General features: G+C 40.2%; 1 protein-coding gene across 2 annotated transcripts in view; it reads right to left on the bottom strand.

Moving 5' to 3' along the window:
* Window positions 1-23,648, bottom strand: part of nek11 (NIMA-related kinase 11) — a 206,891-nt gene that overhangs the window by 77,204 nt on the left and 106,039 nt on the right. For both annotated transcript variants that reach the window (XM_052016234.1, XM_052016235.1), the window contains exons 7-10: window positions 20,103-20,252; window positions 17,364-17,442; window positions 14,476-14,561; window positions 1,430-1,549 (exon numbers count right to left, since the gene is read on the bottom strand). In XM_052016234.1, coding sequence (XP_051872194.1) covers window positions 1,430-1,549; window positions 14,476-14,561; window positions 17,364-17,442; window positions 20,103-20,252 — 435 coding nt within the window. The remainder of the gene's footprint in view (window positions 1-1,429; window positions 1,550-14,475; window positions 14,562-17,363; window positions 17,443-20,102; window positions 20,253-23,648) is intronic.

The following is a 23,648-nucleotide window of genomic DNA, read 5'->3' as shown; positions in this document are numbered from 1 at the left end:
TTATGGGTAATGTTAAAGTTGATATTGAATGAAATGAAATTATAGTAAGTGCATGCTTAGTGATCCACTATGGGTTACGATAGAAAACAGACTTATGGAGAAATCAGCTTATATACAGTTCCCAGGAATGGAATCCTTACATAACCTGAAGACTGCCTGTACTCTACAGTACTTTTCATGACCTTAAGGTGTTCCAAAGACTTCATAACCAATTAAGTGTTTTTTTAAAAGCATAGACACTGTTGCAGTGTCATAACCATGGAAGCCTATTTGGACACAGCAAGCTCCATTAAACAGCAGTGTGTTCATGCACAAGTAATATTTTTAGTGATGTTGATTGAGAAAGAAACATTGGCTCCAGGCCAGAAAATGTGCTCACTTCAAAGGAGCCATAGGATATATTTTTAAACATCCAGTTGTCAGGTTCGAGAAGGTTTCAGCTTAACAACTCATCAGCACAACCTTAGTCCTTTAAAGGAATGTCAGTCTAGACTTTCGAGCTCAACCCTCTTGAGTACACTTCAGTGGAAAACCTTGTGACTCAGGAGAAGAGCATAACCCACTGAACCACAATCATTGCCTAGAAGGCTAAAGAATTTGGATTTATTCTTATTTGAATAAAGTTACCTTTGTAGTGTTTTATCAGAGTTTGCAAACATGGGGCGGGGAGTTGGATAAATTATCAAGGCAAAATCATCTAACCTCAAAGTTAAACACCATGGTATATATTTTTTTAATGGAGTAAACAGAAATTCCAACCTAAATTTCATACATCAGAGAAAAAAAATGAAGCATTCTCATCATGAGTTACTTGAGCAAATCTGGTTAAAAGCTATTATTTTTGATATAATAAGTTTTTTTAAATATAAGAGAAAAAGAACGAACAAGAAATATTTGGAGAACAATCGTTTTCCTGATTCATTTCACATATGATGGTGAAAGCTGGTTATTAGTCATATTTCGTGATGATAGTCAATTGCATGGCAGTGAGCCACTGCAGAAGATAAACCTATGGGGAGAAATATGTTTTCAGTGACACATCCAAGAGCATTGGCTACCAGTTATACTCACATCCCGACATCTTGTTCTTTTGACTTCAAAGAAGCTGAATATGCAGGTGATGAGCATAACTAGTGGCTAACACTTGCCCATGCACTGATGCTAGTGGCCAAAGTTGAATACTCCCCCCTCTGTGGGAAGTTACCATTCAAGCTTTAAGAAATATTGGCTGATCGAATAGTCATATTTGAATGAAATGTAAAGAAGATTCATGTGCTGAGGTCTGTTATTGTTGATCCAGGTCACACTTAACGTTCATTTCCCTTTATGTGGAAAGAATTAACTACGATACATAACAAATAGTTAACATTTCTGAGCACTGAGTGTATCTCCTCCTCACATGAAATGAATGCTGCACTTTTGCACATACTTCAATTTCTTAGCTTTTTCATCTGCACTCTGCAATTTCCGGAGTCTCATCCTCTCTCGTGGAGTCATTTTCTGGACTTCAGACTGCTCACGTAGTGTTTGCAGATGAACTTTCTTCTGACTAAAAGGAAAACATGGAATAAAACAATAAAATTTGCATTTCTATGTACAATTTTACAACTCCAGAAACTCCCAAAGTACTTTACAGTGTAGCCACTTTTGTAATGTAGGAGAAACATTTGCCAATTTGTAAACAGCAAGCTCCCACTGACAATGTGATAATACCAGATAATTTGATATTTGTGGGACATATATTGGCCAAGACACCATGATAACTCCCCTGCTTGTCTTAAAAATAGTGGTGCAATACTTTTTATACCCATTCGAGAGAGCAGACGAAGCCCATGACTCGGATTCAAGAGTTCTACCAACAGAGCCATAGATGGCACCTATGGTAAAATAGCTTGGCCAAACCAAATTCCCAAAGTTCACACACAATAAGTAACAGGGCAGTCCATTTAAAAACAGTGAAACAAGAATAGAACCAAGCTACATTGAATAAGGCAATACAACTATCACTGCTGTAACTGTAGGTTGCTGTGAAATCAACAAAAATGAGATTTAAAAAAAGGAGGAATGGAACAACAAAATCTCAACTACTTTTTGGAACACCTCAATTCAATTTGCGAACAGAACATTGAGTTTCCAGTTGCCTGTCATCTTAATTCCTTGATCTACTCTCACTCTGACATTGACCACTAAACTGTTCCAGTGCCAGTCAAAGCAAACCTGAGGAACAGTACCTAAGCTTTTGACTGGGCTCTTTAGAGACTTACAGACTCAATTTTGAGATCAACGCTTGCAAATAATGTTTCTATTTCTCCCAATTCATCTCCCTAAAACAGTTCTTTTGTTTCTCTACCTGATCCATTACTATTTCCTTTTGCTTTGTACACTTTTGTCATTTACTCTCTCCTGCCTTGCACCTACCATTCTATTCTAAAATCCCCTCTAACTCTTACATAGCTTAAAAATTGCTTTTAAGCATGAACTTTTTCAAGTTCTACTGAAAGTTCAACAACTTCAAATGTTTCTCAGTTTCTCCCTCCACAAATGTTGCCCGACCTATTATTTCCAGCATCCTCAGTATTTTGCCTTTGTGTAAGCAAAATCTTTGAAATGCATCTCCAGGAGTCAGCAAATAAATTAAACAAAATATGTGGTCCTGCTATCCTGAGATGATAATCAGATTGTGTGGTTGCTAAATCTATGTTGCTGAGCCTAACCCTAACTAAGAACAAATATTTCACCATTGCTTCCTGCATTAATCATCTTCTCTATCTCACAACAAACCTACGTTAAGAGTTATGATTACCAATTCCTATATACATGGCTTTTACTTCCGGGAATTTGCTAACCATCAGTTCAAATGTACAAAATCGGACAAGACAACACAGTATTATACATCCTTATAGACCACCATGTACAAAAACGTTGTATAGTTTCATTATTCATGTGTGGGTGTCAGAGATGGACATCTACTAATTTGACTTTTTTGTTGTTTTTGTAGCAGAGTCAGGTTTTAAGTAAAATAAAATTCCCAAAGGATTTTAGTTCAAGAAATGATAATTAAGCTAGAGCAAAATGTGGGACTCAGAAAGAAAAGGATGTGTACTCAAATCTGACAGGGTTAATTGTTCTTTTCTCGTGTCTCTCATTGACAACTAGTTACCTAAAGGGAGTTTACTTCACTTGGAATTAATGAGGTTGTTCTGTTTCAGCTGGCTTTTGCAGACAGAAGACATGTTAATACAGCAGTTCTGTCAACCGTATTGCCAATTAAAAATACATCATTTGCAAGCAATCTTTTGCTTTTATTTCCCCTCCACAAGCAGGGTGAATAAGATGACAGCAGCATGTTCCCAGTAACTCGAGAGGCATTTATGTCTTTATTTTATACAGTCTGTAAATGGTTGTAGTTATGTTGAAATTACTTTTCTTTCCTCAACTACAGAATAAAGGCTGAGAAATAAGGGGATGGAAATTTGTTCTCTACTACATTGTGCAATTAGCACATTCAACAGTGTTCACACATTGAACTCCATTTCCAAAATTTGCTTCAACGGAACTGAACTTCAGAAGCAGAGTATAATGTGCATATTCTACTACATCCCATGTTTAGTGCATGTTACTGGGGAGAATTTCAACCCAACATTCTCTCTAGAAATTATTCAAGCTAATGAAATAATAGTACATGATCAGAACCAATGTCCTAATCTCTTCCCTCATCATTGCAGGGTATGTCCTGCCACACCAGAGATATGGCAAGCGGCACACAGAGAGGAGGGAGTGATTTAAGATTGTGAAGTCTCAAGGCATGAGGACAGACATGGGCAAGGAAAGCTCCTGCTGATCATTAACTGAAAAATCAGCATCAGATTATAAACAGATGAAAGCACAGAACAACTGGGACACAGGAAGTATTGTGGTTGGGGGGACTTCAATGTTCATCTGAAACATGGTTCAGTAATACCAACTTGGACTGGGCTGATGGACTTCATTGCCAGATTAGGTCTACAGCAGATTGTAAGGGAGGCAGCATGAAACATAAACCTAACTGACCTGTTGCAGATGCATCTGTCTATGACAGCAATGGAGAAGTCCTTATAATGACAAAGTGTCATCTTTCACATTGAGAACACTCTCCATTAGGTTGCCTGATCCTTCCATGACAATAGATGGAAAGATTCAGAACAGATCCAGCAGCTTCAAACTTGGTAGCTATGACGTTCTATGAACCATCAGTAACAGCAACAGAACTATATTATTCCCCAATCTGTGGCTTTATGTCCTGGCACATCCTTCACTCTCCCATTAATATCTAGCCAGGGTACCAACCCTGATTCAGTGAATACAGAAAGGCATACTAGGAGCAACAGCATGTATACAGATGCCGACCTAGTGAACTATAAATACAGATTTATATGCTTGGTAAACAATGAAAGCAGCACGCAACAGACGTAGCTAAAAATTGCCCAGTTATGACATGTGCAAAAAAAAGAACTAATATAATCTGAATAATTGCTACCTCACCAATCTGCTCTCAACCATCTTCAAAATGATGGAATGTGTTATCAGTGCTACCCTTGATTCACCAATAATGTAACTTGGGTTCCACCAGTACCACTTGGCTCTAGACCTTGATTGAAACATGTTCAAAAGGGTATGAATGCAGAGGTGAGGGAGAGTGACTATCTTTGAAACCAAAGCAGCATCTGAGTGTGGCTGGCATCAAAGTGAAACTGAAATCAAGGAAACTGAAATCATATCTCAGAAAAAGATTAGTTGTGGTTGACGAAAGCCCTCGACTGGATTACTGGTGCAGTAGCGCGGAGCAGTGAGGACGGCAGAGGATTGTACAGGTTCCCAGCTGAGCACATCTCTCTCTACATACAATGCTAATGTGACCCCTTTCAGTGCTGATTCCATTTGCACTCTCATTCCTGGGAACACCTCATGATTGCCAAGCAAGGTATCAGTGTATCACATGGAGTGAACCGAATTGAGCTGAAGACCAGCTTCAGTGATGACGGGGATCTCGGGAGGAATCATCACTGAGCATGGGAATGCTAGCTGCTTCATTGCCCACCACCATTCACAATTACATATCACAGGACTGGAGAGCTTTGACCCAATCCATTTGATTATAAGATTCTTAGCTCTGTGATTATATTCAAAGATAATCAAATGTCCCAAATTCAAGCAGCATAGAATACAGGAAGAGGTTACTGAGATAGGGAGGGGTGAGACCATGGAGGGATTTGAAAATGAGCATAAGGATTTTAAAAATGAGGTATTATGTATACAGAAGCCTATTTAGGTCAGAAGTCACAGCAGTCTATTATAAAGAAGTCCACTGCTTGTACTGTGCATGGTGTCTAGCACTGAAGCACGAACTTACTGGAATTACTCAGTATTTAGTCTGAGAAAAATGCTTGTGGACCCTTTGCCAGATTTGCAGTCATTTTTATAATTACTTAAAAGTATTTAAGTGAAATCCTTTTTCACCATCTTTAATACTTTTTCAATATTTTTAATAGATTTTACAACGGTTCTGAACAGCACACACAGAAATGCAGGTAGCAGAGCTTGGGCTACATACGGAAAATGCATTTTGCCACCAGTTTTGTGTTCAACTACAAATGCAGTTCTTGATTACAAAATTCTAGAGCGACGCTTCAACGCCAAACTGAGAAGTTAAATTGAGACCTGGCCTCTCTCAGGTAGATGTAAACGATCCGATTACAACATAGAACAGGAGGTCAAATGCTTCACTGAAGTCATCAAGGACCCTCACCAGCCAGGACATGCCTTCTTCACGTTACTACCATCGGGGAAGAGGTACAAGAGCCTGAAGACCCACACTCAATGTTTCAGGAACAGCTTCTTCCCCTCCACCATCAGATTTCTGAATGGTCCATGAACCCATCCCTCTTTCCTTTCCGTTATTCCTTTTTTTGCACTATTTACTTACTTTTGTAACTTACAGTAATGTTTATGTCTTATATCTTGCACTGTACTGCTGTCACAAACAAATTTCATGACATGTCACTGATAATAAACCTGATTCTGATTCATGTAGACAACATCCATTGCCCTACCCTCACCAATCAGCTTCAACACTTCCTCAAAAGAACTCAGGCAAATTTGTGAGACAGGACTTCCCCTGCACAAAGCCTTGCCGACCATCTCTAATAAGTCCATGCTTTTCCAAATTCTGTACCGAAAGAATCTTCTCCAATCATTTCCCTACCACTGGTTTATGATTTCCTGGTTTGTCCCAACAGTTTGAAGAAGAGCAAAGAATCTCTCCCCAGTATAGGCATGGTAGTGTAGCAGTTAACGTAATGCTATTACAGCACCAGCTACCCAGGTTCGATTCATGCCGCCGTCTGTAAGGAGTTTGTACGTTCTCCCCGTGTCTGCGTGGGTTTCCTCTGGGCGCTCTGGTTTCCTCCCACATTCCAAAGACATATGGGTTAGGAAGTTGTGGGCATGCTATGTTGGCGCCGGAAGCGTGGCGACACTTGCGGGCTGCACCCAGAACACTTTACACAAAAGATGCATTTCACTGTGTGTTTCGATGTACATGTAACTAATAAAGATATAACATCAGCATCATCTTGTGTATCTGATCATTATCAGATTACTGATTGTGGAGATTTGCTATCTGCAATTTTTTTGCTGCATTCCCTACAAAGGCAACTACACTTCATAAGTGATTCATCCGCACTTTGGCACATTCCACAGGAGATGCGAAAGCTGCTATAGAAATGTAAATTTTCCTTTCTTTACCAGCAGTAAAAAAAGGCGGGGATTCCCACATTAACAGCAAAGAATGCTTGAATCGCTACTCTAAGACAAATATCCAAGGCACTCAGTTTTTTTAAACCCAATACTCATAGCTCTTTAATCAAAAACAACTGACATTTATCACTCAGTCTATACCCGAGAAAACAATACATTATTTAAGCTTGCTAAACTGTCTTAGATCTGATATTCTACATTAATTTATAACTTCTTTATCCAGCCTCTCATTAGGATGCCGAAAGCTACAGAGGGAATAAATAAACCTTTCAAATTTTTCAACGACAAACCTATATGATAAAAATCACAACCTAACATTTCTTTATTAACTTTATGGTTATGATTACCATCTTTAAAATTTAGGCCCATGAGCAGGCAATTGTTTAGTAGGCATGGTTACAGATGGAACAAATTAAAAGCCAGTTCCATTGCAGAACAATAGGTCACCTATGAACAAACCAAGAAGCCCCATGTACTTGCTGTTGTAATTATCTCTAAAGGTTAAAAACAATCACCATGGCCACATGCAATAAACACGGAAAATATTCTGAAATTCACCTATTATGTCACCCTTCTTTTACTCTCTCTTCCTTTTGGACACTAATTAAAACTTACTTCTTTGATCAAGTTTTTGATCTCTTTCCTAGTGGTGGTGGAAATACAAATATCAGAGCAATAATACAAAATTGGTGGAAATGTATTTTTGCTCTGATATTTCACTACATTCACATACATGTTGTTTTTGGTTTTCTTTGGGGTCTTGGCCCCTAACAGTGCCTGCCCAAATGTTATTTGGCATATTCCACTTCCAGGAATCTGTAATCCAATGATTGAAAGCAAAAAAATAATTATTTTGTTGTACAAAGTGAACCTCTTTAAGGCCATATAGATTGGATTCAGTTAAAAAGGATAGGATTGCTTGGCCAACCATTAAATACAAGAAACACACTTCTCATAATTCACTCATGACTCAGACATTCCCCTCTGATTCACTTTGTAATTTTACTTGGCATATTTTCACACTTGCTGATAAATATTGTATATTCATCATTGGCAGAGGCTGAGGGGAGACCTGATAGAAGTTTATAAGATTATGAGAGGACTAGACAGCTGGCATCTTTCTCCCAGGGTTGAAATGTCTAATACTGCAGGTCATGCATTTAAGGTGAGAGGGGGTAAGTTCAAAGGTGCAGAACATATTCTGGAGGGATATGGACATTGTGTAGGCAGAAAGGGGTTGTTTAGTTAAGCGTTTAATTAGTTAGGCACAACATTGTGGACCAAAGGGCCTGTTCCTGTGCTGTACTGTTCCATGTTCTATTCCAGTTAGAACAACCCCTACACATATACTGATGGCAAAGGCTGTGTCTACTTCATAGGTGTCAATAAACTGATGACAGTGAATTTCTGAGAAATCTCTAGAGCTTTGTTCTCATGGTTTATAAAATATTTGAAAACAACCCAATTAAATTACTGCCAGTCATTTGTGATCTCTTTTTCCAACAATTGAACTCCAATCTTTGTGACTAAGACTCTCTCAATGTTGTGCAGAGCTTTGTGACTTTCCGGATGGCCAGCAGCACAACTTTCTCAAACAGCGCCAAGTTCAGAGGGGAGCAATATAGATGGTGGTGAATTCATATGGTTAAACAGCATTTGAAGTCTAATTCAGGATCTTACTCATCCATGGGAAATGGGCATTGCTGGCAAAAGCATCATTTATTGCCTATTCTTAATTGCTCTTGAATTAATAAGGTGCAGCATAGTTTACAAGTCCAACTTGTTACACCTAATTTGGGGTATTTACGGTATGATGGGCCATTTCAGACAGCAGTTAAAAATCAACACCATTTCTTTCCAAAGAGGCATTAATGAGTGAGATAAGTTTTTCCAAAGATCAATGGTTTCATCAACATGATTACCATTACGAGCTTTTTAATTCCATATTTATGTAATTAATTGAATTTCAACTCCCCAGCTGTCATGGTGCAACTTGAACTCACATCTCTAGATCATTGGTGCAGGATTTTGAAATAGCAGTCCAGTAACAAGGCAACCCTTCCCCCACCCCCTTCCCCTGATTATGCCTGCGTGTTTATGCAGTAAATCAAAGATATTTATCAAAAAAAGGCATGTGATGCGAAAAAGCTAAATAAAACACAGGCTGATAACGGTGAATTGATTGGAACAAAGTGGCAGGGAACAAAGACAAATTAATTTATGCTCGGGAATTCTCAGTTGATCAATGTATATATTTTGGAATATGACTTCAAACCATTTGTAGTCAAGTGTGTGATTTATGTGGTAATTATTTATGCAAATTCAATTCAACAGCTTGTGATTATAATATGCATTCCCTCCAATTAACATGTTGCCAATTCTCCTTCTAATTGCCCAGCCAGATAACACCCACGGTTTGCTACTTATTCCTTCATAATTGTAAATTTCATGAAAATCATATTCCAGTTTGTAATTACTATCTGCTTTCTAAATGTCGACATGTCTTGCTCTGACTACATTTGTTTTAAATTATTTTAATATGATTTATATTTACAGATTCATGACATCATTTTTGCAATATGATGCTTTCACTCCAATTAGCAGCCAAGTGCTGGAATGAAGCTCATACAAAGATTTGGGATGTGACTATTTGTGAATCCTAGGGAGTATTTTATTCCACTTAGATATTACTTATGAGTATTCCCAAAAAGGTTCAGTTCATTTCAAGAGCTTTACTTAATTGGTTTACACATGTACAGATTTAAGGGTCAATGGCTACTCTGTTTAACCAGCAATAAAAATTTGATCAAAAAGCATTTGGCCCACCTGGTCCATGTTTCTGCTCTGCCAGAGCTTCCTCCCTATTAAGCTTGTGCTTACTGCACAGCTATCTATTCTCTGTTACGCGCCTACTTAGCTTCTCCTCAAATGCATCAATGCTAGTCATCTCAGGTGATAGTGATTTCCTCATTCCTACCTATCTCTCAGGGAAGTAATTCCTCATGGAACTCCAATTAGATTTATTGATTTATAATATCTAATTTTGGTCTCTCCAAAGATGGAAGTATCTTAAGGGAGGAGAAATTCTTCTTTGGTTGCAGGTCTAAGCACATGCAAGAATATCAGCCACCGGATGCACTCATTTCCTAACAATCACATGCATTGACGTCCATGGGGCCAAATGTGCAGAAATGAGTACATTCAGCACCATGGTTAGCAATAGCAACCAATGACAACATTCTTACCCTATATAAACCAACCTAATCAAACTCTCAATTTTTGGGTCACCCTTCAGTCTTCTCTTTTCTAAAGCATAGGGTCCAATCTGTACAACTTTCTCTCATAACTATAACCTCTTACTTCTGATCTCATCCACCTACATGTTTTGTTGCACCTCTTTGCCCAGTGCACTAGTTGCTGGTGTTCCAACCAGGCCCATCATTTTCCCTTTACAACCATTATGCAAGTCCAGGTGTTGAATTTATTATTATAACACAGACAGAAGTCCACATTAGCACCTAACAGAGCAATGCCATTCCCTCTCTTCTTATTTCTCTGTAGTCCTACTAGTTATTCTCTCTCTCACATGCCCATCCAGTTTCTTTGGCCAATCACCCAAATTAAGAGGCAACTTCCAGTAGCACATACCACATCCTTGGGATATAGGAGGAAAGCAATGTTGCCAAGGGTGGTACGTGCAAACTCCACACTGACAGTAGTGGTCAGAGGTCAAAATCAAATCTGGATCCCTAGAGACGCGAGACCACTGGGTCACCATGCCACCTGGAACATTGTCAGACTAGTTGATGTGGGCAGGATTGATCATTCTCTGTGCACACAGGGATGGTTTTCAGACCATGTGTTCAGCACTGTCTTCTAATTATTAACAGATCCCTAGAAAACCATACAAATATTCATGTTCCCAATTCAAAAACATCTTAATTTAATCTCCAAACAATTGTATCAGTGACCACCCCCCCTCACCCCAAAGTACTTCCATTAAAATAGAATAGCATAAAGTTAATGACAGAGTACAAACACTGGTGAACCATGGAACTACATATAACACCCCACATACATCTAGGATTTGAATTCACATGAAGTACCTGTGGCATGTATATCACGAATTACTGGACAATGTTCCCCATTGTTCAGAGATACCAAGATCAGTGGAAGGCCTTTTATTGGTCAGATTCTGACACTTCACTGATTTGGCTAAGGGGACCAAATGTAATATTTTCAAGTTTGTTGATGACATGAAACTAAGTGGGAATGTGCGTAGTGATAAAGATATAAAGAAGCTTCAAAGAGATGTAGACAACCTAAGTAAATTGGCAACAATGTGGTAGATGGAAAAAAAACAGAAAATGTTGAGAAATTGGAAAATGTTGATGTTTGACTGGAGCTGGGGTGTCCTTGCACACAAGTCTCTAAGCTAGCATGCAGATGCAACTGGCAATTAGGAAGGCAAAAAGATATGTTGGCATTTATTACAAGGAGGTTTGAATACAAGGGTGAAGATGGCTTAGCATAATTCTACAGGGCCTTAGTGTGACCACACCTTAAGGTACTTTTGTTCACTTTCCCAATTAATGATTTCTCATCTAACTTCTTCTAAGTGTAGCATGTTCTAGAATATATGAATGCTGATTCATTGCCTGCACAACAACAATGGCCATTAGACTGCAACACACTGCACAAGCTTCAAGAGACTAAAACTATGACACTTTAAAGGCTGCATTACAGAATTCTTGAGAATTACATCTTTCCTCACAAGTTGCAATGATTCCGTCAAACAAGAAGTTATTTTTAAGAAGATGCTCCAAATTTATATCTACAATACATTCTTTACTTGTCCATTAGTAAAGGAATAAGACTAAGGAACATCAATTACTTTTGTGCAAAATTCAAACAAACATAATTAAATTAGTAAAGGAGATGATCCATTTACCACACATTCCTCAGAACTGCAGGAAATCAGCTGACCACTACCTTCACCTGCCTCAACCCTTCCAAAGCACTTGACAACCATCGAAGTACTTCTGAAATGTAGTAGCTGAGTGAGGTAGGAAATGCAGCAGCCAATTTGTACACAGCAAATTCCCAGGCACCATAGTAATAATGGCCAGCTTTTATTTTGGTTTAGTGACGTTGAGTGAGGAATGAATATTGGCCAGAATACTAGAGTGAACTTCTTTGAAATTGTGCCATTGGACCTTTTGTATCCCACTGAGAGAGCTGATGTAGTTTGAATTTAACATCCCATCCAAGGACAACACCTTTAACAAAGCAGCACGTCCACACTTTCTGCTCTCCAGTCTCTGGAGTGGGACTTGAATCCACAATCTTCTAATTTGGAAGCAAGAGGGTTACCAAACTAGCCACAGTGAGAAGTAAAGATTATAGTTTTTGTCAAACAGCACCGATTCTATCAGTCACAGTATGTCAGCCCTAGGGTACGAGCCTCTGGCTCAGAGGAACTCTCACTGTTGTAACAATCTTTAGTACCACTCACATGCTGAACGATGGACTGATATTGTAACCTATATTATTTCCCACACATTAACTATAGTAATTAGAAGCAGGCAATTCAGTAAGTCACAAGAATTAGCAGGATAAATTAGAAGTGCTAAAGGATAACAGGTGTAAAGATTGTGTCCGTGAAACATACAGACAAGGAACAACATCAGACAGAGCTTGACTGTTAATCTGCATCAAGATAGCTGAGCTGAACCTTAATCAGTGACTAGCAGCTATGCACTCCCTGACAGCTATTGAAATGCCTGAACCCTTTCTGTAATCACTCCCAGATATTCAATATTCTGTAATGGGGCATTTAAATCTCTCAGTTTAGTTATGGTCATGTTTTACATATAAACACTTTCAAGACCTTGATCATATCTCAGTTTGTAGTTGCTCCCATTTATTTTATCCATTTCAATGTGTCAATTTGATCACTGGCTTATAATTAGAAGGAAATTTTAAACTCTTAGGAACGGTGAGTTTGGATTGAGTCCTGAAACCCAAACCTCAACTGTCCTTTCCAGTTTCAAAGGATGTAAATGAGGTCTGAGAGGTTAATCCACTCCAGCAAGCAGAGTGGTCATTTGAATATTATAATGAAGCTTCAGTTTTATTCTCCACACTAAATCTTGCACTGGCCACTTAAGACTTTGAAAATCTGGAGGCTAAATGGAGATGGATAAAATGCCTTTCTGGTGTCTTTCCTATGATGTCAAATCCAGCTTTCCTGTTTTACTTCACCTTTTCTCACAACAACCACCATAAATTCCCAAACTTCCATCTCCCCCACTCCCATCTTAGGCTTTTCCACCAGCTTCCTTGTATTAGGAGGTCAAATGTAAGATGAAAGTACACAATAAATGGCAGGACCCTTAGAAGCATTGATGTACAGAGGGACCTCGGGGTGCAAGACAATAGCTCCCTGAAAGTGGACAAGTAGATAGGGTAGTAAGGAAGGCGTACAGCATACTTGCCTTCATCGGTCAGGGTCTTGAGTTGGGAAGTCGTGTATAACACTTTAGTTAGACCATATTTAGAACATTGTGTGCAGTTCTGGTTGCCACATTACAGGAAAGATGTGGAGGCTTTGGAAGATGCTCACCTCATTGTTGCCTGGATTAGAGAGTATTAGCTATAAGGAGAGGTTGGACAAATTTGGATTGTTTTCTCTGGTGCATTGGAGGGTGAGGAGCATAGATAGGCGAGTCTTTTTCCCAGGGTGGAAATGTCAAATATTAGAGAGCATAGCTTTAAGGTGCGGGGGGTAAGTTTAAAGAAGATTTGTGAGGCAAGTTTTTTTATTTACAGAGTGGTAGGTGCTTGGAAAGTGGTGCCAGGGGAAGTACTGAAAGCAGATACAATAGCAAAGTTTAAGAGGCATATACGCAGACACATGAATAGGCAGGGAATGGTAGGATGCGGGCCATCTGCAGGCAGATGTGTTTAAATTGGCATCATGGTCGATACAGACATTGTGAGCCAAAGGGCCTGTTCCTGTGCTGTACCGCTCTATGTTCTTTGTTCTACTGCACCCACCCCTCCTCCACCCAAGGTCATAGAGTCGTACAGAATGGAAAAAGGCCATTAGACCCGAGTCCATGCCAATCGCCAAACACTCGTTTATACTAATCCCATTTTATTATCTCCACAGACCCAATAACTACCTCCCACACATCTTCGGGATGTCAGAGGATATGGGAGCATGCAGGGAAAACCCACAAAATAACAGGGAGAAAATGCAAATCCCATATAGACACTACGATTGAACTGCGTTACTGGAACTGTAAGGCAGCAATTCAATGAACTGTGCCAATGTGTCGCCCAATGTATCCAATCTTAGATCTTTACCCTTACACTCCATCTCCTCTGATTCCTCAGTCTCCACCTCCAACAACATTAGGAGGACTTCAAAGTCTACAAGCCCCTGATGCCTCCATCCACCACACCCCAATGGATCCATTGTCCCTCTAAGCTTCCAGTCTATCTGCTGTGATTAGAACATGCTCCCACCCCCTCCATTGTCTTCATTCCCACTTCCATGATGTGCTTCCATTGCCCTAGTGCCTCCAATCCTCCCACCCCATAATGAATCTCCAGGCTTCAGTATTAGATCAATGAAGACTACCATCGAGATCAAATGTATGTGGTCTTACTTACAAGGCTTTCTTTATTTGCAGAGCTTCTTTTTGGGAGCTTGTCGTCTTGTTGTTCATGCTTATGTTCGAGAACTTGCATTTTATATTCTGTAATTTGCAACAGAGCAAAAACAGTGACTAAAACATGGTATGAAAGGTACTTTGAACATTCACACAATGTGAAGGGAAGTGCACCAGAAATCCAACAACAGACTAGGAAATGTCTGTAAATAATCAAAAGCTGGGAATTCAAGAATCTTCAACCTGAAACAATCACACTGTTTCTCTTCCTGCCGATGCTGCCTAACCTGTATGTTTCCAGCATTTTTTCTTCTCATTTCAGATTTCCAGCATCCACAATTTTTTTTGATTTCCAGACAGATTACTAAAATGTTAAACTGTTGAAAAAAGGTTCACCCTTTGAAGCATTCACTCCCTTCATCATGAGTGCACGAGATGCACTGCAGTATCTCACCAAGGCTTCTTCAGCATCATCCCCCAAAGCAGTGACTTCTACCAGTCAAAGGGAAGCAGGCACATAGAATCCCCACAGCCCACAAGATTTCCTCCAAATCTCAACTCATCCCCTGACTTGGAACTACGCCATCATTCCTTCATCATCACCAAGGAAAGGTCAAAACATAGGAACTATCTACCCAAGGCACAAGAGTGAACCACATTAAATGCAGCAGTTCAGCAAGGCAGATCACTGCGCTTATAATGGCAATTAAGTATGGGCAATAAATTCAAGTGTTAACAGCACCAACCACATCCCACAACTCATTAAATAAAAGAAATGTCTATATGAAAAGCTGTTGTTCCCTACTGGCACCTTAAGTATGATGTATGTACTCTCTAACAATGGGTTCCCACTTACAATTGACAGAGTGTACATTATTCTACTGTATTATACAAAAAAATCCAGTGTCACTTTAATACAAATTCTGAGTTCCAATCACCTATCTGTCACAGTCTGCCAAGACAGCTCCTGTCAGTAAATCCCAAGGTCGATGACCCTTCTGTCACCATTTGACATGACAGGTCCTGTCAGTAACGGGAAAAGCTGACAAAACTGAATGCATTTTAAAGATTTGTTTGGCAGTATCAATGACACCAGTCAAGTTTTTATTCTTGTGGTTTCCCAGTCTCTTTAACTGCTAGTAAATGAATGAGCATCTTATAACACTACCCAGCCTATAGATAAAAAGATCCAAAGCTGTCTTTTCACATGGTGTTAATTATAGTGTTCTGCATAATGAGAATGAGAACTACAGAATTGCCAAAAGCAGTTTCATTATTCCCATATTCTGAATTAAATCATAGAACGGCAGCATCTCAGAAATTTATAGCAGAGATCATTTCACCCTGTTAGTCTATGCTGGTCAATAAAGAACTAATGAGACTAATCCCACTCTGCAGCCTTCATCTCTTACCCTTCTGGATAACAGCTTAGAACAAGGACTTTATAAATTTGTTTTGGGATTCAGCTTTCCAGATGGTAAATTCCAGACCTCTCCCACTCTTTGGGTGAAGTTCTAATTCCTCAAAGGCCTCTCTAAATCTTTGAATCAATGACCTGAAATCTCTGTTGCAAGATTGACACCTCTATGAAGGGGATATTGACAGAGGAAGTTAAAAATAAAAACCGTGCAGATAAAAAGCTCTCAATGCCAACAGTGGGATTGTGCGGCAGATACGGGGAATTCACCTCCCAGAGATGGGCAAAGAAGTGGTTGGTAATGCCAGGCCTTTACTTAACCCTGAGCTGCAGACTGGTTGTCTGTTCAGGGAGCAAACATTTTGCTGAGCCACAGGAAGAAAATTGAAAAGGAATGCAGAGGAGACAATCAAACACTATGTCCTTCAATTGACAGGGCCAAAAATCAGAAGGACCACCTTTTAATGGTGTGATTTTAAAATACAACACTTTTGCAAAAGTAGGGGGACTTTGCAGAATTTTGTATGGGATTAGGCCATTCACTCCAACTTGTCCGTACACGTGTTTATGCTCCACTAGAGCCTCCTCCTGCACTTCCTCTTTCACAATAACCTTCTGCCCCCTTCTCCCTCATCGAGCCTCTCCTCAAATGCATCTGTACTATTCACCACAGCACATCCTGTGGGAAGAGGTTCCACATCCTCATTTTTTTCTGCATAAAGAAGTTTCTCCTAAGTTGCCTATTGGATTTATCTGTGGCTATCTCATATTTACAGTTTCCAGTTGGAGCCTCACTGCTATTGGAAACATCTCCACGTGTACCCCATCAATCTGTTTCACAATCTCACCAACTTCTATCAGTCATGCCTCAGTTTTCTCTTTTCTAAAGAGCTGCAGGTTGTTCAATCTTTCCCGATGACGAGAGCTTCTCAGTTCTAGTATTGTTCCAATGAACATCACAAATGCTCCTGATTGTTGCCTCTGTATTTTGGAGCTCTGCTACATACCCAGAGGCCCTCCCCGAAATCATGTCCTTACTGGCTATTTGACAAATCCCTCACTCCTTCACATACTCCTTCAGGTATTTCTCAGATTTGATGAGGATTTCTTTATCCAGCACCTTTTGAGCATCAAGTTACAGACCCCCACTACCATTTGGTTGAACATGTTTCTTTACTTCTCCTCTCATCCTGCTACCAATGAACAAACCTATATTCCCACCACAACAGAGCCTCTCATGATTTTATTCACTTCCTCGGCCTTCACTGCTCCAGCCTAGCCTATGTCTCCTCATATCTTACATTCTCTTTCCTCATCTAATTCCATCACATATCCTTCTATTTCTTATCTACCTATCTCAAGTACCTATCCAGCTACTCCTTAAATACACCCATTGTCTCTGCAATTGCAATTGATAGAAGACCTGGATGGCCAGTATTCTGGGGAGAACTGATGAGTGTTATTTTCAATACCTGGAGCTGTTGGTCGATATATGGAATTTTCAGAATTTCTGCAGCTGTTGGTCGATGTGATGGATTCTTTTGCAACATGCTATAAAACAAAAGGACCATACATTAGCGGAGAATATGCAGTTGCACAGTAAAGCTGACAGGGCACTGGCTTGCATTTTGTTGTTGTAATGAAGGCAAGGCTGTCACTGTTTACCATCATTACTCCATGAAATTGGCAGCAATTTTGGGATGTCCAGCAGTTTAACATGGAAATCCTGAAGTTGCTGGCAGTGATTTCGCCCTCCTCTGCACAGTCTGCCATCAAGGAAAATCAATGAATTGACAAAAACTGCAGGTACTTAACGAACCATGTAAACTTTCCTGAAAATCTTACACATTGTTTCATGAGATATGGGTTTTGAATCAAGTACTAAGTTATAATCACTAGTTATAAAACTCACTAGACCAAAAAAAAAACTAATTTAATGTCTATCATTTAATGTCCCCTTTGAACTGATACTGACACCAAGAGATAGCAAAAAAGGACATCTTGCTGTTTCTTGCCAAAATATTGCAAAATCTTTGAGTTTTAAAGAGATACATCATGCAAACAGGCCCTTTGGCCCACAAAGTCCATGCCAACTATCAATCACCCATTTTTACACTAATCCTACCTGACCCAATTTAATTCCCTCACATTTCCATCAAGTTCCCCCTCTTGCAAACCCCCCCCCCCTCCAGATTCTACCACTCAACTACACACAAGGGGCAAGTGCCCAATTAACCTGCACATTTTTAGGATGTGGGATGAAACCAGAGCACTCAGAGGAAACCCATGTGATCACAGGGAGAATGTGCAAACTTCACGCAGACAGCACCCGAGGTCAGGATTGAACCCTGGTTGCTGGAGCCATGAGACAACAGCTCTACCAGCTGCACCACTGTGCTACCCCAAAGATATCGAGGGAAGCCTTCTTTAATGGTCAAAGGTATCGTCCTGCTGTTATAAGAATCTATAACAGACCTCTTGCATGATAAAGAACTCCTGACCTCATAATCTACTTCATCATGGCCCTTGCAACTTATTTGACTAACTGCATTGCACTTTCTCTGTAACTGTAACACTATATTCTGCACTCTGTTATTATTTTTCCTTTTGTACTGCCTCAATGTACTTATGTATGGAAAGATCTGTCTGGATGGCATGTAAACAAAACTTTAACCTCTCCCTACTTCAATCTGAGGTTCCCACCTGCTTTAAGAAGACATTATCAACCAGATATCTAAGAAAAATAAGGTAATATGCCTTAATGACTACCACATGGGGCTCTGACATCCACCATCATGAAGTACTTCAAGATGCTGGTCATGGCACTCATCAACTCCAGCCTCCCAGACAACCTCGACCCACTGCAATTCACCTACTGCCAAAACAGGTCTACAGCAGACACCATCTCCCTGGCCCTACACTGAGATCTGAAGCATCTGGACAGAAAAGATACCCATGTTAGACTATTGTTTATTGACTAAAGCTCTGCTTTCGATACTGTAATTCTAAGCAAACTCATCTCCAAACTCCTAGACCTGGGACTCAACAGCTCCCTTTGCAACTGGATCCTTGACTTGCTGACCAACAGACTGCAATCAATGAAGATAGGCAGCAACACATCCAGCACGATTATTCTCAACACTGGTGCCCCACAAGGCTGCATCCTCAGCCCTCTATTCTACTCCTATACACTCACGACTCTGTGGCCAGATTCTGCTCTAACTCCAACTACAACTTTGTAGCTGACACCTCCATAATGGGCCAAATCTCAAATAATGATGAGTTGGAGTACAGGAAGGAGACAGAAAGCCTCGTGACATGGTGTCATGAAAACAACCTTTCCCTCAATGTCAGCAAAACAAAACAGCTGGTCAATGACTTCAGGAAGGGGGACGGTGCACATGCTCCTGTTTACATCATCGGTGCTGAGGTCGAGAGGGTTGAGAGCTCCAAGTTCCTAGGAGTGAACATCAGCAATAGCCTGTCCTGGTCCAACCACGTAGACACCATGGCCAAGAAAGTTCACCAGCACCTCTACTTCCTCAGGAGGCTACAGAAATTTGGCATGCCCCCTTTGACCCTCACCAATTTTTAATGATGCACCACAGAATACATCCTACCTGGATGCATCATGGCTTGGTTCGGCAACTGCTCTGCCCGGGACTGCGAGAAACTGCAGAGAGTTGTGGACACAGTTCAGCACATCACAGAAACCAGTCTCCCCTCCATGGACTCTGTCTACACTTCTTGCTGCCTCTGTAAAGCAGCCAACATAGTCAAAGACCCCACCTACCCCAGACATTCTCTCTTCTCCCCCATCCCATTGGGCAGAAGATACAAAACCCTGAAAGCACGTACCACCAGGCTCAAGGACAGCTTCTATCCCGCTCTTATGAGACTACTGAACGGTCCCATAGTACGATAAAATGGACTCTTGACCTCACAATCTACCTCATTATGGCCTTGGACCTTATTGTCTGCCTGTGCTGCACTTGCTCTGTAACTGTAACAATTTTTATTCTGCATACTATCATCGTTTTCTCTTGTACTACCTCAATGCACTGTTGTGATGCAATGATCTGTATGGATGGCATGCAAAACAAAGATGTTCACTCCATCTTGGTACATGTGACAATAATAAACCAATTTACCAATTTTCACTGTATCTCAGTGACAATAATAAACTAGTTACTAGCTGGACACACACTTACCTTGTCATGATTGAATTGAGATTTCTGGAGAAATGATCTGGCAGTGACGGAGTCTCACCTTCCACAATCTTCAAAACAATTGACATGAAGTTATGACCAGTGAATGCGTGATGCAAGCAGCACATTTCATACAAAATGCACCCCAGTGACCTACACGTTTAGAAGAAGAGAAACATGTCTTAATGTCCATATGGTATATCAGAAGGGAGAAACTAAAAGAAAGAATTGCATTTCTATTGGTGTCTTTCACAATCTCAGGTTGTCCCTAAGCACCTTGAAGGCAATGAAGTACCTCCTGAAATGCCATCACTATTTCAACATAGGAAACATGACAGCCAATTCAAACATAGCCACTGCCTACAAACAGCAGTGTATAAATTACTATTGCGTCTGGTTTAGATTTTGGTGGGAGATAAATGTCAGTCAGGACACTATGGATAATTCTCCATCTTTCTTCAAAATGGTGCCAAAGGATTTTTACATCCATCCCAGGGAAAAAACTGGCCCTCAGTTTAACATCTGATCCAAAAAGAAAACATATTCAAATGTATGTCACTCTCTGAACACAGCACAGAAGTGTCTGGCTAGATTTTGTGCTCAGGTTTCCTGAATGGGATCTAAATCCACAATCTCCTGACAATGAGTTCTAAGATTATGATATTCAGTTAAAAATAGCACATTGATGGTTTACCCACACACTCTTCCCCAACCCCTCCCCCCGGGTTCTCCTCTCGACCTCCCTCCCTTTATTCCATGGTCTACTCTCCTCTCCTATCAGATTCCATCTTCTTCAGCCCTTTGTCACTTCCACCTATCACCTCCCAGCTTCTTACATCATTCCCACTCTCCCCCATCTGCCCATCAACCCCCTCACCTGGATCCACCAATCATCTGCCAGCTCTTGCTCCACCCCTCCCCCACCCATATCTCCCCTCTTTCTTTCCAGTCCTGATGAAGGGTCTCTACCCGAAATGTCGACTGTCCATTTCCCTCCATAGATGCTGCCTGACTCACTGAGTTCCTCCAGCTCCTTTGTGTGTTACTGCACATTGATGGTTCAGACTACATTTGGGAATTTTCTCAAAAGGATAAATGATAGAAGACCAGAATAATTTTTCAATTATTCTTCCTTCCATTCGATTTTGTGCTGGAGGAAGTGAAATGTCCTCAGTGGTGGGTTGCACTATTGATGCCACTATCTCCTGTTAAAATATCAGAGAATGCAAACTATCAGCCATTTCCGAAAACAACATATTTTGCATCAAATACAAGAATGTTGCAAAAATGATGCACTTTGACAATTTATCTTGAAGTTAAGTTTGGAAAGAGGTAATTTTGTTTTGTATTAAGTGAACATATATTATGAAAGGGAATAGGTTTGAGGCAGTTGGGGAAGTAGGCATGAGGGTACAACAAATCAGTATAATACCGTTCTATATTTACTCTCCTTCCTGTCAGTCAAACTCTCCCAAATGGGCACTGTTAATGATATTGCGGCAATTATCTCAAGCTCAATAGCAATCTTTCACACAGTAGTGCTTTCCCATTTTGCCATACATGTACATTACAAGGATCTACTGGTGTTCTCCCTCGGCAAGGTCAATGATACAAATAAAAATACATATGCTTAATGTGGGAAGGTTTGTTGGTTTGGTGGAATATTGAGAGCAGTTCTGGGAACAAAGGTTAATAAGGATAGAGTGGAGGGATTGCAATGTAGATTTACTAGTATGATACCAAGACTCCAAGGATAAGAGAAATTACATATACCAAGGCGATAGTCTCTGGAATGTAGAAGAACAAGGAGTGAATTGATCAAAGTTTTCAAGATACTAATGGAAATTAATAATAGATGGGGTGGGACTATTTCTGCTGGTTGTGGCATCTAGGATTAGGCAGCATCGTTTCAAATTTAGAGCCAGCTGCTTCTGGCATGAAGTCAGAAAAAACTTCCACACAGAGAGAAAGGAAGACGTTTCTAAGCCTTTTCTCCAAACAGTAATTGATTGTAGGTCAATTGTTAATTTTAAACATGAGATTAACATATTTATGTTAACCAAAGGTATTGAGGGAAAAATTTGGGGAAAAAGGCATAAACGGAATTAGGTCACAGGTCTATCACAATCTCATTGAAAAGCTGAACAGACTCAAGATGCGAAATAATTTCTACCTGTTCCTACGTAAGGAAGTATCAAGGAGGTGTGGATCAAAACCATAGGACAAATAAGGCCAGAAAACCAAAGTTAATGGCTTTATCTCAAGAGGACTAGACAAATAACAAATCTACACAAAACCTTAGTAAGGCATAACTGGAAATTTTCCAAAATGCTGTCAAGGAAATTAATTGTAAACTTGGGGCAATCTTCTTTAGCACAATGGGATGATTTGATAACTATTTTTGAAACAGATGGAAATTTCAAACAAGCGAGACGTTTTGGACAAGGGGCCACAACATAACGTTAAACAGAAAAGATTCAAAGCAGAAAGTAGTTGGATTGCAGATTGAAATGCAGATTAAAGCAGACACTGTCAATACTTAAGAACAGTTCAGGCAAATGGTTGACAGAAAGAAAAATAACAGGGTAAGAATGAGGGGTTATGGCACTGCTCATGTGGAGAATAAATATCAGCAGAGATCGGTTATGATGAATTGCCTAACACGGTGTTGCAATTTCCATAGAGCCATAATTGTACAACATAGAAAGAGGCCCTTCAGACCACCGAGTCTTCGCCAGCCATCGTGAATATCTGTACTAATACCATTTGCCTGCTTTAACTCCATATGTGTCTAAGCTCTGCTCATTCAAGTACCTGTCCAGATGCCTCTTGAATATTGGCACTGTTCCTGCCTCCACCACCTCCTCTGGCAGCTCATTCCAGATACCCACTGCTCTGTGTGTGAAAGATTTACCTCTCAGATCCCCTTTAAACCTCCTCCCTTCCATCCACGTTGTGCACACATGCATGGTCTAATTTAAAGTTTTCCAATTTTTATAGTTTGAATTGTCAGTCAGAAGGGTATGGGTTCCGAGACCCATCCAGAGACTTGAGAACTATAAGATATAGGTCCTCTACCACCTTGTACCCCACTCACCACGCTGCCTTCCAACAGCAAAAGTTCACCTGGCAAACATGGACACTTCCCACGTCTCAGGATCCAGCCTTCAGCGAAGGCAGATATCAATGATATCATTCACAACTACCTTCAAGGTGCCAGCAAAGCTATTGATTAATCAAGGAATAGTGTATTTGAAGATAAATCACTCATTCACTTCACTGCCCTTCTACATACTTATGAGACTGGGACTGCCTTCAATATACACCTCAAGGCACTGGAAAAATACCAGCAACGTTGCCTCTGCAAAACCCTCCAAATTCACTGAAAGGATATGTGAATCAATGTCAGTGCCATCCCCTATGCCAATATCCCCAGCAATGAGACCTTATAGAACATAGAACATTACAGCACAGCACAGGCCCTTCGGCCCACAATGTTGTGCCAACATTTTATCCCGCTCTAAGATCTATCTAACCCTTCCCTCCCAC

Source organism: Pristis pectinata, chromosome 5 (genome assembly GCF_009764475.1).
Source record: "Pristis pectinata isolate sPriPec2 chromosome 5, sPriPec2.1.pri, whole genome shotgun sequence".
In the NCBI taxonomy this organism is placed as follows: Eukaryota; Metazoa; Chordata; class Chondrichthyes; order Rhinopristiformes; family Pristidae; genus Pristis; species Pristis pectinata.
The sequence above is the reverse complement of the archived record's forward strand: the minus strand, read 5'-3'. Positions and strand labels throughout refer to the sequence as shown.